The sequence below is a fragment of the Geotrypetes seraphini genome, chromosome 6 (assembly GCF_902459505.1).
Source record: "Geotrypetes seraphini chromosome 6, aGeoSer1.1, whole genome shotgun sequence".
Classification (NCBI taxonomy): domain Eukaryota; kingdom Metazoa; phylum Chordata; class Amphibia; order Gymnophiona; family Dermophiidae; genus Geotrypetes; species Geotrypetes seraphini.
In genome coordinates this window covers 31,402,268-31,418,991 of record NC_047089.1, presented here as the reverse complement: position 1 = coordinate 31,418,991, position 16,724 = coordinate 31,402,268, and the positions used below count along the sequence as shown (strand labels likewise).

General features: G+C 40.9%; 1 protein-coding gene across 1 annotated transcript in view; it reads right to left on the bottom strand.

The window, feature by feature from the left end:
* Positions 1-16,724, bottom strand: part of CNTN5 (contactin 5) — a 1,460,727-nt gene that overhangs the window by 747,637 nt on the left and 696,366 nt on the right. Inside the window, 1 exon segment of the mRNA XM_033947995.1 lies at positions 9,502-9,663. Coding sequence (XP_033803886.1) covers positions 9,502-9,556 — 55 coding nt within the window. The 5' untranslated portion in view covers positions 9,557-9,663.

The window sequence follows — 16,724 nt, the reverse complement described above, 5'->3', positions numbered from 1 at the left end:
CAACAGAAGAATTTTGGGCATTTTTTAAATGGTTAAACACTTGTAATGCAAACATCCAATTCACATGTAATTTTTCATATTGCATTTTTGGGCGTTAACATTGAACAAACCAAGAGTGGATTCACAACTAAAGTCCATTGTAAGAGCATTGATCGCAACACTCTACTTCATTCATCGAGCTGTTATCCCATTGGCTGTAAGTCTAGTTTACCGTATTCACAATTTTTGTGCTACAGACGTATTATGCAGTGATGACAAGGATTTTAAAACTCAGTCAAAATCATTATGGAAAAAGTTTAGTGATAGGGGCTATAGCTCTAAAAATCTTAAAACAGCCCACAGAAGAGCCAAATATAATCATAGGGGACTTTTATTATACACTCAGTCCAGACAAGATCCAGACGATAGCATTTTGACATTCACTTCTAAATATACTAATGCAAGTCCCAAACTAGCTTACATTGTCAGAATACATTGGAATATTATACAATCACATGAGACCTTTAAACATACGAAATTCCGTACTGCTCACTCAAGAGGGAAGAACCTTAAAGAAATATTGAGTCCCTCAGCAATCAAGACGCCAACCAAGCAATTAAAACCAGTGGTGACTGGCCACTATAAATGTGGCCATTGCAAAAATTGTGAAATCTATTTGCAAATCCGGTAGACGGTAAAAGCTACAGAATAAATCATTTCAAGTGTAACAGCATGTATGTTGTCTATCTGCTTATGTGCCCCTGTGTTAAAGCCTATGTTGGTAAAAAAAATCTGAAGTCTAAAAGTCTGATTCACTGAACACCGATCAAATCTCAAAAGACAAAAAGTTGACGCACCATTACTAACACATTGTATCGATTTTTACCACACATTTGAGCAACTGTAATGTCTGGCAATGAACGCGATCAAGTCTCAACCAAGAGGAGGCAATCGAGCTAAGTTTTTGCTACAGCGTGAGCAGCACTGGATTTTTAAATTAAACACTCTAGAACCAGCAGGTTTGAATAATCAAATAGAGTGGGATGTTTTTAAAAAAAATAATAAATAATAATAATTTTATTCTTATATACCGCCAAAGCCACAGAAGTTCGAGGCGGTTTACAGCAAGAAGCGCTGGACAATCAGCGAAGAGGTTACAATCAAAGTCAGCAATACAATCTTAACATAATGAAAGAATATGAGAGCTATATAGTTCTTAGGGTTACTGGTTGAATAGGAAGAGCTGAGTTGATTCTTAGTTTGCAAATCGATTGAACAAATTCGTTTTTACCAGTTTTATAAAATTGGAGTAGGATGATGAGAGCGCGAAGACGTTACTAAGCCAGTCGTTCCATTTGCCTGTCTGGAAGGCCAGAGTTCTGTCCAAGAATCTTTTCTAGCAGCAGGCTTTTATTGTCGGGTAGGTGAACAGATGTATTCTTTGTGTGGGCCTAAGATAACTTGCCAGGTTGAAGTGGGAAACCAGGTAAGAGGGGGCCAGACCAAATATGGATTTATAACACAGACAAGATAACTTAAACAGGATTCGCGCCTCTAGGGGCTTGATTCCACAGAGTGATTTTTTTATCCAGTAGTTTCATACCAGACTGTTTCTTTTGAGTGCATTCCACATAGGCACAACAGGTTTTTTTTAATCATCATTGCTGGATGATATTAGTTTAACCACCGTTGCAGATGTTTTCCACATCCGGCCGTCATGGCTGCTCATAAAGTTATTTTCATGCGGGTTGAGTAATTTATGTTGCAACAAATTGCCTAAAAGATTCTTTTGATCCACATGCTGACTCAGTGATTTAGGCACATCGCATGCACTTTTAGTGATTTACATTTTCACGATGTCAATAGTTGGTCCAACCTGATTTGTTGAGTACCCTGGTGGTGTTCCTTTTAAATACAAACGCCATTTTTGCAATCATTGTGAGAGAAAGCAGTAAGGCAACTGTGCAAAATGCGAGTGGTGTTTTCTGCTGCAAACTATTCTTTAAATATGTAAAGAGTAATGTTTAGCTACAATGATCTCTCTCTCTCTTTTTTTTTTTAATCTTTATTGATTTTTCATTACTAACAAAAAGTGCAATACAATATTCATATCAGTAACAATAACAAATAAGCACTTAAATTCAATCAGTAGCAATGCAACAATATAACTCCCCTCCCCCAACCAACAATTACATCAGGAAATCACACTAAAGATATATCCCTCCCCTCTCTCCCCCCTGGATGTGTCTGAATATATACCAACAAAAAGAAGGATAGAAAGAACTATAACAATTGTACAGAAGACGTCAATTGACCCCAAACTAGGTTAAATATTTTTTGCAGGGTAAAGTTAGAAATGCTAATTGGATATACAAAATGATGAATTACATTTTAGTAAACTAATAACATAAGGACTTTCATATTTAAGGGTTCAGATTGAAATATAATTACCTCTAACAATTGAACTGGTGGAGTCATATAAGAAAATGTAAGGTCTGTGGGAGTTGATTGGCCACTCCCCTTTTCTTTCACTGAGACACGGGATTTTCAGTGCATGCTCTTAAATGACTCAGTAATATGGGAGCAGTAGTTTGACTCTTAAAGAGAAATGATTTAAAGCTGTGTGAATGTATGATTTTTTCTCTGTAAGTATATTGTAATACTTTTTCCTGGTTTCTTCTGTACCTTTTCTTTATTAGATAAGCTAGTATTAAAATGTAACTTTTAAGAATTCTTTGTGTGAGGGGAACGGACACTCCCCCAATATGCATACAAGCGCCTTATATGGTATCAAGTATTCATGACCAATTAGATGAAGGCAGTAAAATGTCGTCATGTATTAGGTATATTTAAGTGAACCTAGCAGAACAGAATTTTTAGGGCGTTATGTCAGGGAAGTTGCATTTCCACTCTCTGACTTGTAATGTTCCTCCATTGTACAAATGAATGCCTTGAAACAGGACTGTCTGTTGAATTTTAATAAACCAAGATTTTATCTGGAATATTTGTACAATTATCATCATTTCAGTGCACTTATGAGCAGAGTAGAACTAAAACTCTGCTCAGAGAGGGGAGGGATATATCTTTAGTGTGATTTCCTGATGTAATTGTTGGTTGGGGGAGGGGGGTTATATTGTTGCATTGCTACTGATTGAATTTAAGTGCTTATTTGTTGTTGTTACTGATATGAATATTGTATTGCACTTTTTATTAGTAATGAAAAATCAATAAAGATTAAAAAAAAAAAAAAAAAAGTGAAACAGATTTGGCCTCCGTCGGGACTATAAGCCAAGTGCTTGCTGTTTACATATATTTACATGCCATATACAGCTTTGGTAATGGATCGATCTTAGACCTGGTTGCCTGCTCTCTGTTCATCACTCCAATAGAGCAGTAATATCGTTATGAATGAAAGATCATTTAAAGAAATAGAATTGAAACACTAAAGGCCTCTTTTATCAAACTGCGCTAGCAGTTTGCAGTGTGGTGAGCTGCGCTGAATGGCCCACACTGCTCCCGACGCTCACAGAGTTCCTATGAGCATTGAGAGTAGCACAGGCCATTCAGCTCAGCTCTCTGCGCTAAAAACTGCTAGCGCAGTTTGATAGAAGAAGCCCTAAATTAACACGAACTGCCTCCTTCTACGAAACTGTGATAGCAGTTTTTAACGCGGTGAGCCGTGCTGAATGGCCCACACTGCTCTTGATGCTCAGAGTTCCTATGAGCGTCAGGAGCAGCGTGGGACATTCAGCGCGGTTCTCCGAGCTACAAACTGCTAGTGCAGTTTAACAGAAGAGGGGTAAATTTATTTGTATTATTTAATCAACACTGAAATAATGTGAACAAATTAAGAACATTTTGGGAGGTTTTGACCAGTGATAGTACCCATTAACCCTGAATGGTTAATTGACTGGACGCCTCAAGTCAATTGAGGTCTTTTTCCTTCAGTAGTATACAAATATACAGTACAGTACTCCCCCAATATTCCGGGGGTTCCATACCAGGAACCCCCACGAATGTTGAAAAAAAGTGAATACGTTTTTTAGCAGGGGAGACTGAAGAGGGCAGCAGGAGCGCCAGCTTTGACACGCAGCTCCTGATCGGTGAGGCCCGACTTTAGTACAGGATGAGGCGGTCGGAGCATACCACGAGTGATTTCCTTCACTCGCCGGCGCTCCGGCTGCCCTCTCCTGTCCGGTCATTCGTGGTCGGAAAATACCACGAATGACCGGGACCGCAAATTCACGGGGAAGCACTGTATATCATAAGCCACACATAGAGCTCCTTTTACTAAGGTGCGCTAGTGTTTATAGCGTGCGCTACATTGCCATGCGTGCTAACTCCGTGCTACGCGCCAAAAACTAACGCCAGCTTAATGGAGGCATTAGCGTCTAGTGCACGCGCTAAAAACGCTAGTGCACCTTAGTAAAAGGAGCCCATAGTGTTCTACATTTCTTGATTGCCTTGCAGTTTTTTTTGAACACTTATTTAAAGTTCCACTTTTGACTTTGGAAACTATTTGCTCTGTCAGGAATCCATATTTCAGCAGAAAATTGCTAAGGCCATTAATCGCCCACAAGAATTGCTTCTAATTGTTAAATTCGTCCTTCAATAACTGGGTTTTTTTTTCTCTCTGATTGACTTCAATCAGGGTTTTTTTTTTTTGTTTTGTTACGAAAGTCGCTACTGCATTGGATAGATTTGTCAAATCTTTTGCTAATCAGAACTATCAGCATCAAGCAGTTTCCACGTGGGATGCATTTCAGTCTATAGGAGAAACTGAATTAGTCATAATATTGAATTCTTCGAAGCCTATTCAGAAATCATAAGATTTTTGTTCAACACTGATATCACAACAAATGAAAGATCACATTGTATGTGAACTCCTTTCTCCAATTAGGCCAGCTTCTAGATAAGCTGAAATTAATCACCACATGTTCTTTATTAAAAATAAATCACAGTTTGGGCTAATTATCAACCTTATATTGTATATCTTCTGGTCTTGGCTAAAGTAATAGAGTGAGTTGTTTTGAGGCAATTGGATGGTTTTCTAGATAGAAGTAACGTAGGTCCATTAGGCCTTTATCTGCCATCATGTTTTCTATTTTCTTGGAAGATCCATAGTACTGGGCTGCTGGGCTTGATGGACCATTGGGCTGACCCAGTAAGGCTATTCCTAAGTTCTTATGACCAATATTAGCCTCAGTAGCTCTTTTAATCATTCACCCTGATTTAACCCCTTCAGTGCTAGGAAGATCACCCACGTTAAAAGGCTAAAATCTAGCCACTTTTGAGCCTTCCAGAAAAAAACCATGTAGTAGGTTTATTCAGTATTCTTAAGATAGCTTTTTCACCACACTCTTTAAACATAGGATATGAATTATTTTATTCACCAAAGATGATGAGTACCTTTCTGCTAGAATTTTTCTATTTGCTCAGAATAAAAGTAAATATAGCTTTTTAAAAGTGATGTGAAGGACAGGAGCACTCCCCTCCTCCCTGTACATATAATAATGCATTTTGTTGCTCTTTTCAAAGTTCAGTGTGGTAATTAGCATGAAATCAAGTCCAATACATTAGATCAGTGGTTCCCAACCCTGTCCTGGAGGAACACCAGGCCAATCGGGTTTTCAGGCTAGCCCTAATGAATATGCATGAAGCAAATTTGCATGCCTATCACTTCCATCATATGCAAATCTCTCTCATGCATATTCATTAGGGCTAGCCTGAAAACCCGATTGGCCTGGTGTTCCTCCAGGACAGGGTTGGGAATCACTGCGTTAGATCACACCACTCTTAATTGCATTGTGCTTGATGTTATCCAATATCCAGTGATTTCATTTCATTGTCTCTAATGCCAATGTAATAAATGTAATTCAAATGATTATAGTAAAGCTAAGATTTCTGATGTCTACTGTATCATCAGCTTTACAGTAAGCAAGTACCATATATCCCAGTTTTTCTCACACAGTTTCATTTACAAGTTGAAACTGATTTTCTGTGGTGACGGATTATTGTCTCTTTCACATCCAACCATAGGCAGCAGAACACTTTTTGGTTTGGGGGAGCCTGAAAGCTCCACCCCAGACTCCGCCCAATCTCCACCCTAGACCCCGCCCCCCATAATAGTACTAATTCTAATACCATTTTTTCCATTCATTTTTCATATATATATACACAATATAATCTTATTAACAACACATAATGGTTAACCACAAAATAAAAAAAACCACAAAGCACACTGGTCACAGACAAAATGTTAATTATCATTTATATTTGGGGGGTTTTCAAAGATGTCAAGGCAGATGACATTAAAATATGCAATGCCACCTCAGTAACAACCAGGCCTGTGGAGTCAAGGAGTCGGAGACAATTTTGGGTACCTGGAGTCATGGGTACCAGAAACTGTGGAGTCTGAGACAAAAGATTTATCTACTGACTCCACAGCCCTGGAAACAACTGCAGAAAAATAGACAAATATAGTGCAAAATATAGACAGCAGATTTAAATTCTCAAAACTGACACATTTTGATCACTAAATTGAAAATAAAATAATTTTTCTACCTTTACTGTCTGGAGATTTCATGAATCACTGGTTGCACTTCCTTTTGATTGCATCCTTTCTTTCTTTTTGCACTCAAGTCTCAACAATTGTCCCTTTCTATTCCCTCTCTCCCTCCTTCCTATGTCCTTAGTGCCCCCAGTGCCTCCTTCCTATGTCCCTAGTGCCCCTTCTTATGTCCTTAGTGCCCCCAGTGCTTCCTTCCTATGTCCTTAGTGCCCCTTCCTATGTCCTCAGTGCCCCAGTGCCTCCTTCCTATGTCCTTAGTGCCCCCTCCCAAAGCCGTGCCAAAGCCTGCCTGCCCCCAAGCCGACCTGCCGCCACTTCCTCCTCCCCTCCTTTCCCTCCCTCCCCCGGTCCGCCACTCTCCACTCGCTACATTAAATTACAGCCCTGGTGTCGCAATTAAAGGAAGGGAAGGGCCAGCGCGTGCAGCGATTGCATGCCTCTGGCCTACAACCCTTCTCCCTGATGTCAATTCTGACATCGGAGAGAAGGTCCAGGTCAGCCAATCGCTGCTTGGCTGGCCCGGACCTTCTCTCCGATGTCAGCACTGACATCAGGGAGAAGGGTTGTGTGCCGGTGGCATGCTGTCACTGCATGCGCTGGCCCTTCTCTTCCTGCAGTTGTGGCACCGGGGCTGTAATTTAATGTAGTAGCAGGTGGCGAGAAACCCTGGGCTATGGTTAATGCCAGCCCTGGAGCCACAGGCAATTTTTGGTGAGGCCACGGCCCCTGTGGCCTCCCCTGTTCCGACGCTTATGCGTCCACCATTTTTTCGTGGTCTCTTCAACTCGTGATTAACACAATAAGACATTTTTAAACATTGCATTTTAAATTTCAGGTAATAACATCAAATTAACAATAGCACGAAGGACAAATTAACTGAAATATTTGAACTGCATTTGAGTCCAAGAGATCAGTTTATTAGGATATAAAACAAATTTCAGATCTCATACAGTAAACGCCAATCACAATTTTTTTCAGGGGAAAATACTAAACAGTGCAGTTTGGTCAAAGTACAACTGAAAATCCCAGCTTCATAAACCTAAATCTCTTGTTTACACCAGCATCAACTTTTCAGTCTTTGAAAATAGTGTGTGTTGACATTTCATATACTGGGATTGCATCAAATGTGGTGTCAGGACAAGGTACACAGCTCTGTTTGTAAAATCAACTCAAATAATCCTCAATTCCAGTGGAAAAGTAGTGAGCCCTGATAGAATCAAATACCAACTTGTACGGCTTCAGTTCATATCATTCAACCTAAAGCACTAGTATGTGTGAAAAATAATAATAACTTTCTAACACGGTGTCTGGGGGGAAAAAACCCCCCAAACAAACCAGAATCCCTTATGAGTAGTTTCAAAACACTTTGCAGTTGTTTAAATGTGTGGTATAACCTTTGAAAATACATTAGTATAATGATTTTTTTTTCTGTAGTTAATTCATCATTTATGTTCAATGTGGCCGCCTTCAACCTTGATGCATCCATGAAGTCCTCGATGCCACTGGCTAAACACCATTTTGCTAAACTGGATCTTAATGGTCACTTCCTGAATGATCGAGTCAACACCAAAAAGTCCAACAGGACAGAGAACCCACGGGTATAAAACAGCACAAAAGGAAGTGGGAACGGACAATGAACACTCCACTGAAGATCACTGATGTAAGACCAACTTTCGGCATTAACATTCTGCATGGTTGCTACCTTGTTATAAAACTTGTTCTTTTAATCAAATAGCTTTTGAAGTTTGCTTACGCAGCTACATGTTTTGTGCTCTTTTATTGTCTTATGTAAATATTATGTTATGCTGTAGTTTCTTAGAGTTTTTTTCTCCTGATGAAATATGGTATTTTGATGGTCCTATTTTCATATTTTTGCTACACAGCTTTGTTTTATCCCAGACCTGTCATCCGTGAACATATACGCCACAGGTTTGGTCTCATGTTTATGAATTTGCAAATACATTATCATATGTTTTGTTTGTCACATATACATATCTTTGACATATTTATATGTATTTATTTATTTATTTGATTGGCCTTTGGTATTGATTTATTTGTATGGCTTATAAAATTTTTATATGATGTGATTTTAATATGTTGTGTTATGTTTTTATGTTTAGTGACCCCTGGTGCAGGCGGTCCTCAGAGTCTGAAACACAGTGCTGTGTCGGGTCCACAGCTTCTGCTTGTGTCCTTTTCTTAAATAAACAAGTTGGTCTTACATCAGTGATCTTCAGTGGAGTGTTCATTGTCCTATCCTACTTCCTTTTGTGCTGCACTTCCTAAATGATGTCATTATGAAAACAGGGGTCATCCAGTTTTTACAGTATCTTGCAGTAACAGCTGTCAATAATAACAATGTTCCAATAACTACATTTTGGGGGTTATTTAGAAAAATGTTGGGGATGGGGGGAATGTCCTGCTTTATCAGGACACTGTATAGTTGCATCAACTCTATTTCAAATGGATATGCAAATATCTTCACCTCATTCTCTGCCTTTTAAAGACTACTCCCACTCCCCCCCCCCCCACACACACTTTTACTAAGTCACGGTAGAGGTTTCAACCGCAGCATGGAACGCTAAATGCTCAGACGCTTCTCCGATGCTCGCAGAATTCCTACGTGTTGGAGCAGCATCAGAGCATTTAACGCTCCGGGCTGAGGTAAAAACCTCGACTGCATTTTAGTAAAAGTGGGCCTAACATTCCAATAATAATAATTAAGATACTCAGATGAAAGAGAGCAAGAATGAACTTGAAACACGAGAACAGAAGTTTGCTGTCCTGAGAGCTGATGCATAATGCCTGGATTAGCTTAAATGTCTGCTTAATATATAAGGATTTGACATTTTTTACTCATTTTCTGCAACTCTTAAATCCAAAGAGCACGGAAGCATACATATACACATATTTTGAGGGATTTCTTTTCTTTCTTTTTTTTTTTTTTGTACCTGAAAGACACCCAGTGACTGACAGGAATAGGAATAGTTTCCATGACGACCTCATTCTTGGTTGCTAGGGTGTTGAATCCCTGTTTGTGTGATTGCTAGCAGCTTTGATGTTTCTTCATTAAAGCTATTGAGACAGAAGGTAGAGCTCCATCAGAATTAAATCTAAAAAAAACGCAAGCAATAATAAACTGTTATCAATGAAAGGGCAGCTCTCGATTAAAAAAAAACAAAACACAACAATCCTATACATAACATAAGCTCTTCATGTAAGATGTGAGCTGAAATCTTGAGGCCTAGATGTTACAAAAGTGACTGATAAACATAAGTGATTCATTTCCTATTCCATCTGTATTTCTCTTATATAAAGTTTCTACATGGATACTGGATGTCTGTAACAACAAGAGGACTGCAAATATTAGCATTAGAGTCTTTGATTTACGTGACAGATCTAGAACGGCACGTAAATTGGATACAGGATGGTTTCCGGGGTTGTTATTTTCATATTAAATCAGAGGAAATCCACTTAATATAAAGTGGAAAATGCTAATACACAGTTGCCTAAAAATAGAACGTAATGATCAGGTAGTCAGTGAGTTTATTCATACTGCCTGTGGTGCACTGAACCTCCGAAGGGAGCACTTCCCAATTAATTTTTAATGCCAACTGCCTTTGTTTTTCACTTCTGTGATTATCTATTTTACAGCATGTTCCTTAGTCGGGTGAGTTATCTCTTCTCCACGCTCTCCGCTGACCAACCTTAAGGGAAATACATATTTTCATGAATATTTTAACAACCTGCCCCACATCTTCCTGCCAGTATCCGCGGCCGTTTAAATAAGTTTGGTGTGGCAAATCCCACTTTGGTCTGCATCGCTGACAACATTCTCTCGGTTCTACCTTATTTTATGTGTTGCAGAAAAAAAAAAAAAAACACATTTGGCAAAAGGAAGCGACACAAGCAGAAATCGAATTGTAAATTGAACACTGGGCGTATTCAATGCAGATATGGGGGAACATGAGGAAACAGCAGCAGCAAAAGCTTTACACAAATACAATCAACAATCTCCATTAAGAAATAAAGACTACTGTTTTAACCCCTCCCCTGCGGTAAAACTCTGACCCTCATAGAACTCCTTAAGTGTGACTGACACATAGCCACAACCATTTTTTTTAGGCGCTGGCTGATTTATATGCCATTTATAGAATCAGCCCCAAAGGGCCTGATTCTGTATAGCACGCCTACATTAGGCAACGCTAGACACCCTAATAAAGGATGCCTAGCCATGCCGAACTTCAGAATTAATGAACAACTTTCTTTTTTTTTTTTATTGGCTTACTTGGTGTGGTAATTGACCGTACCAGTCTTCAGCCAATCAAAAAAAAAATTTTAATTAACAATTAAGAGTTTGACACCAAACTCTTAAGATGCCTAGCAACGCCTAAGTTGAGATGCTCTCCGATGCCTAATGACACTTACCTGAACAGCAGGTGTGGTTAAGGGTGGAGAATAGGTGTGGTTGACTTAGGAGTCGTTAGGTGTCCAAGTTAGGCGCCAGTAAATTAGGCCAAGTAAAACCCGACCTAATATACCAGCACCTACCTCTAGGCTGCCTAGTGAGGCCTAAGTTGAGATGCTCTCTGATGCCTAATGACACTTACCTGAACAGCAGGCGTGGTTAGGGGTGGAGAATAGGTGTGGTTGACTTAGGAGTCGCTGGGCATCCAAGTTAGGCGCCAGTAAATTAGGCCAAATAAAACCCGACCTAATATACCAGCACCTACCTCTAAGATGCCTAGTGAGGCCTAAGTTGAGATGCTCTCCTTTGCCTAATGACACTTACCTGAACAGCAGGCTTGGTTAGGGGTGGAGAATAGGTGTGGTTGACTTAGGAGTCGCTAGGAGTCCAAGTTAGGTGCCAGTAAATTAGGCCAAGTAAAACCCGACCTAATATACCAGCACCTACTTCTAGGATGCCTAGTGGTGCCTATGTTGAGATGCTATTTGATGCCTAATGACACTTACCTGAACAGCAGGCATGGTTAGGGGTGGAGAATAGGTGTGGTTGACTTAGGAGTCACTAGGCGTCCAAGTTAGGCGCCAGTAAATTAGGCCAAGTAAAACCCGACCTAATATACCAGCACCTACCTCTAGGATGCCTAGTGAGGTCTAGGCTTGGTGAGATTCTATAAGCAGTGCCAAGTGGTGCCTATAATGTAAGCGCCGCTAGGTGCCGTTTACAGAATCTGGCCCAGAGAGGCCAATATTCTTCCAGAATTTCACCAGTGCTGTGATCTTCCCCTTTACTCGTTGAAGCTTTAGTTGGCGATTCCAGTTTGTCTCTCTTTCCATTTTTGCTGGAAGCCATAATGTTCTTCTGTCAATATTTATTAATATTGCAATGAAAATTTAATTGTTTATATTCTTAAAATGGCTTCTTTTATTAAAGTGATGAGGAGCTACAGCATTGTGCTTCCATCTTCACTGGGCTCAGCAGCGCCCCCTAATATTCAGCACTATTTAGCCAGCTGGAAAGAAGCTCCCAGCTGGCTATCCCATGATTTTCAGCCAGCTCGCCCGCTAAGTTTGACGGCCAGATAGAGCCACCTAAAAGGCTGGTCTTTCTTTGGCTGTTGAAACTTAGCTGGCTAGTCGCTGAATATTGGTCAAGCCGGTTATGTCTAGGACGGCCAAATCTAAATGAGAAATTCATTGAATTTCTAGGTTTGCTGTGCACCACGGGAGATCTCCAGCAATCTTCAATGGCCTGAATATTGAGGGGGGGGGGGGGGGAAGAGACCCAGTATTTTGAAACAATGTGCACACCTTCTGAAATGCCCCAACATGGCTATGCCCCTTTTGAGTTGTACACAATGGGATTTGGGCACCTTGCATTATAGAATAGCACACAGACAGATGTGTACGCAAATTCTAATTGGTGCCAATTAACATTAATACTTGGTTGTTAGCAACCAATAACTGCTCGTTAGCCAATTATGTTGTGTGCGCATCTCGGGATCAAGCTGAAATTTCAGTGCCCAGATTAGGATGCCACTGTTACAAGACAGTATTTGGTCTCTCACCAAAATACCTCTCCCCACATTTCAATATGTATTGCACCAACAAGAAATCCCGCAGAATCCAGTTGTTTACCTTCCCCTCCATAAAATCATGCCAGCTCAAAAGATTCATCGACAAAACCTTCGCCTTCCAGGCGGCCAAGCTGAACCCTTGGCTAGCCCAAATGATGCTAGAGGCCCCGACCTACCTAGACTTCAGAAAACTTCTCAAACACACCTCTTCCGCGAACAAGACCCTTAGTCCTTACTCCCCGCATACACTCCAACCCCCCCCACCCCCACCTCCCTCTCCCCCCCCTCTTCTGGTTTCCCACTCCCTCCATTTTATCTTCTAACCCAACTATGATAAACCTGTGCCTCCTTCCGCGCTACCTGCAATTCCGAAAAATTTTTTGTAAATCCGGGTTCATACCGGATCCTAATGTAACGGATGTAAACCGCCTAGAACTCTTTGGGTATGGCGGGATATAAGAACCTAATAATAATAATAATAATAATTATAAAGAATCTGGGGGTTTGTTTAGTTTTATCTATTCTTCATTTTCATTTCAAGGGCAATGCTAAGAGTGCTTCCTTTTTGCAGTGTGCCATCTTTGCAAAGATTACCATGCACACTAGACCCTTATGTTAGGCCCCCCCCCAAAAAAACAAAAAAGTAGGATATGGGCCTGGGTCCTCATCTCTGCAGTCCACTGCACTGACTACCAGACTACTCCAGAAACCTGCTTGCTGCTTTAATAGGACTGGCTATACCATCTGAAGTTGTCATACAGGCTGGTATGTACTGTTTCATTCACATCTTTGGGGGGGTGGGTCATTAACCACTGGAGGAGTAAAGAGGGCCATGTTTTCATTCCTCCAGCAGTCAGTTAGTCACTTTAGCCACATTTGTGGCACTTATTTGTTACTGAAACAGGCCTAACTTCAAACTTTCAAGCTCCTTTTTTTTGCAGAAAAAAAGTCCAAATCATAAATCTGCCCTAATTTAACCCAAAACATGCCCCCAACATGCTCCCTTGAGATTTAGATGCACTTTAGTCAAACAGCATAGAAAACCATCTAAAAATCGGGTCCATTTAAGGTGAAAGCATTATCCGATGGTACTTTCTAAATATATAAATATTTTATAGTTGGCATTGCACATTGATCTCTGTGTAGGAAGCACATTATTTTCTAGAGTGCATACTTTGTCCTGAGAGCACATGCAAGTGTGCACTGGTACTTACGCAATGGTTTGCATATGCACCTACAAAGTCATTGCTTCACTCAATGAAAGTCAACATGAGTCTCAAGGTACCAGCTCTCCTTGATAAGTTTATTATAGAGTTACTGTACCATATTTTGAAACGCCTAAACGAAGTGCATGGCAATCAAATTTCATAGCATCATAAAATCAATGATTAGGTTCAGCCCAGGATGAGGATAAATCGGCTTCAGCTAGAAAACCTTGCCCGTGATTATGATTGCTACAGAGCCATACAGGGTTTTGATACAAGATCAATTATGCAAAACTCATAAATGCAATGAATCATTCCATAATTGTGTTACGGGAAGGTGTGGGCTATTATTTCAACTTTCCACAAATCATCAAACTGAAATGGGGGAAATGTTAAGTTTGCCAAATATGAAATTAACAAATATGGCCGCTCTCCAACCTCAGTAGCACGCTCCCTCTGACGCACAGGATCGCGTCAGAGGGAACGTGCTACCGAGTTGGAGAGCAGCCTGCGAAGTTCGCTAAAGCCGGCCACCACGATCGCAGGCTGCTTTGAAGAGGAGCAGGCCAGAAGACGCCGGGATGGAGGGGAGGGTAAGAAGGGGATCAATACCGGGAGCCAGGGGGAGAGGGAGAGGGAAAGGGGGCTGCTTTGGGGGGAGGGGTGTGCTGGGGGGAGCCAGAAGGGATCATGGATAGGGAGAGGGAAAGGGGGCTGCTTTGGGGGGGGAGGTGTGCTGGGGACAGCTTTGCTCTGGGAGGAGACAGAAGGGGCCATGGAGAGATAGGGAGAGGGAAAGGGGGCTACTTTGGGGGGGAGGTGTGCTGGGGACAGACAGCTTTGCTCGGGGGGGGGGGGAGACAGAAGGATACAGACAGCGGACAAGGAGAGAGAGATAAAGAAACACAGACAGACAGACAGACACATCTATTCTAGCACCCGTTAATGTAACGGGCTTAAAGACTAGTAAAGTATACTCAAACTGCACAAAACTCCTTTTACAATTCTTCTGATGTCTGCTAGCCTTCTCTCATTACTATTTCCTTTATCCTAATTGGATATTATAATTGCAATTTCAAAAATTGGCTCATATATAGGCTACGATACAAAAACACGTTAACCAATAATATAGGCTGAAAATATGGAGTGGAGGAGTGTCCTAGCGGCAAGAGCTGCTGCCTCCGCTCCCTGAGGTTGCAGGTTCAATCCCAGTGCTGCTCCTTGTGACCCTGGGCAAGTCACCTAACCTTCCATTGTCCCAGGCACCAAGAGTGAGATTGTGAGCCCACTGGGACAGATAGGGAAGACACCCAGGGCTCCTTTTACAAAGGTGCAATAGCGGTTTTAGCGTGCACATAGCATGCGCTATAATGCCGTGCGCGCGCTAGCCGCTACGCCTCCTTTTAAGCAGGCGCTAGTTTTTTGGCTAGCATACGCTAATCGTGTGAGTGCGCTAAAAACGCTAGCGCACCTTCAAAAAAGGAGCCCCTAGAGTACCTGACCACCATGTACTGTAAACCACTTAGGATCCCTGGGGGAGCATTTAAGCGGTATATAAATGCCTACAAATAAATAAATATAAAAAAAATTTAGTAATTGGATGAAAGTAATTGTGAAATCAATATCCCTAATCTTCTGAATAAGGAAGTCCATTTGTATTTGAAACATAAACGTAGGCCCTCTTTTACTAAGGTGTCCTAACCAATCAGCGCGCTAAACGCTAACGCGTGCATGTTAGTCTATGGACGCGTTAGCGTTTAGCACGTGCTAATCGGTTAGCGCACCTTAGCAAAAGAGGGGGTTAGTGTGAACCGAGTCGAGCTTTTGAATTGGAAGATGACGCGGTATACAAATCTAAGAATTAGATTAGATTAGATAATTGAAGCAACAATATTGATAGGCAGTGCAAAAGAGGATGACTAAGTAATAATAGCACCAATGATGCCTACAGATGTTTCAAACCCATTCTAGCATTTATTTATTTAATTTTCTATACTGTTCTCCTAAGGGAGCTCAACGGTTTACATTAATTTATTCAGGTACTCAAGCATTTTTCCCTGTCTGTCCTGGTGGGCTCACAATCTATCTAATGTACCTGGGGCAATGGGAGGGGGCAATTAAGTGACTTGCCCAGGGTCACAAGGAGCAGTGTGGGTTTGAACCCACAACCTCAGGGTGCTGAGGCTACAGCTTTAACCACTGCGCCACTCTAGAAATCAAAATGCAGCAGAAGTGAGCCAAGTCTAGTACAATGAAGCCATTGTGACATCACTGATGAGGTTGGCTCTTAGGCATTGATGGAATGAGGTATTATGACATCACAATACCAGCTCTGGTTATCAGAGGCTGAAACTTTTCACATTGTTTATTTAGTTTACTATACTGTTCTTCCAGGGGAGCTCAGAACAGTTTACATAAATTTATTCAGATACTCAAGCATTGTTCCCTATCTGTCCTACTGGGCTCATAATATATCTAATGTACCTGGGGCAATTGGGGGGGGGGGAATTAAGTGACTTGCCCAGGGTCACAAGGAGCAGTGTGGGTTTGAACCCACAACCCCAGGGTACTGAGGCTGTAGCTTTAACCACTGAGCCATACACTCCCCATGTCTATTAACAAATCACAAAGATGGCTTGAGTAGTTTTCAGGTTTGACAGCTTCAATCATGCCCAGCAAAATATGACTAATTCAAAGACATGAAATAGGTAATAGTTACAGGGATTAAGCTGATAGAAAGGGATTGTTCTTCCTTCTATTTTGTTTTTCTCCATCTTTTCTTGTTCTTTTTTTAATTTCTATGTAGTCTTTTCCCATATTGCTTATTTTTGCAATGACATGGAATTGGTTTGTACAATTTATGTTCCTTATGTTGAAATTTCAGCAATTTATATTTCTTTTTTTTAATGATCTGTGTCAGTAGAACGA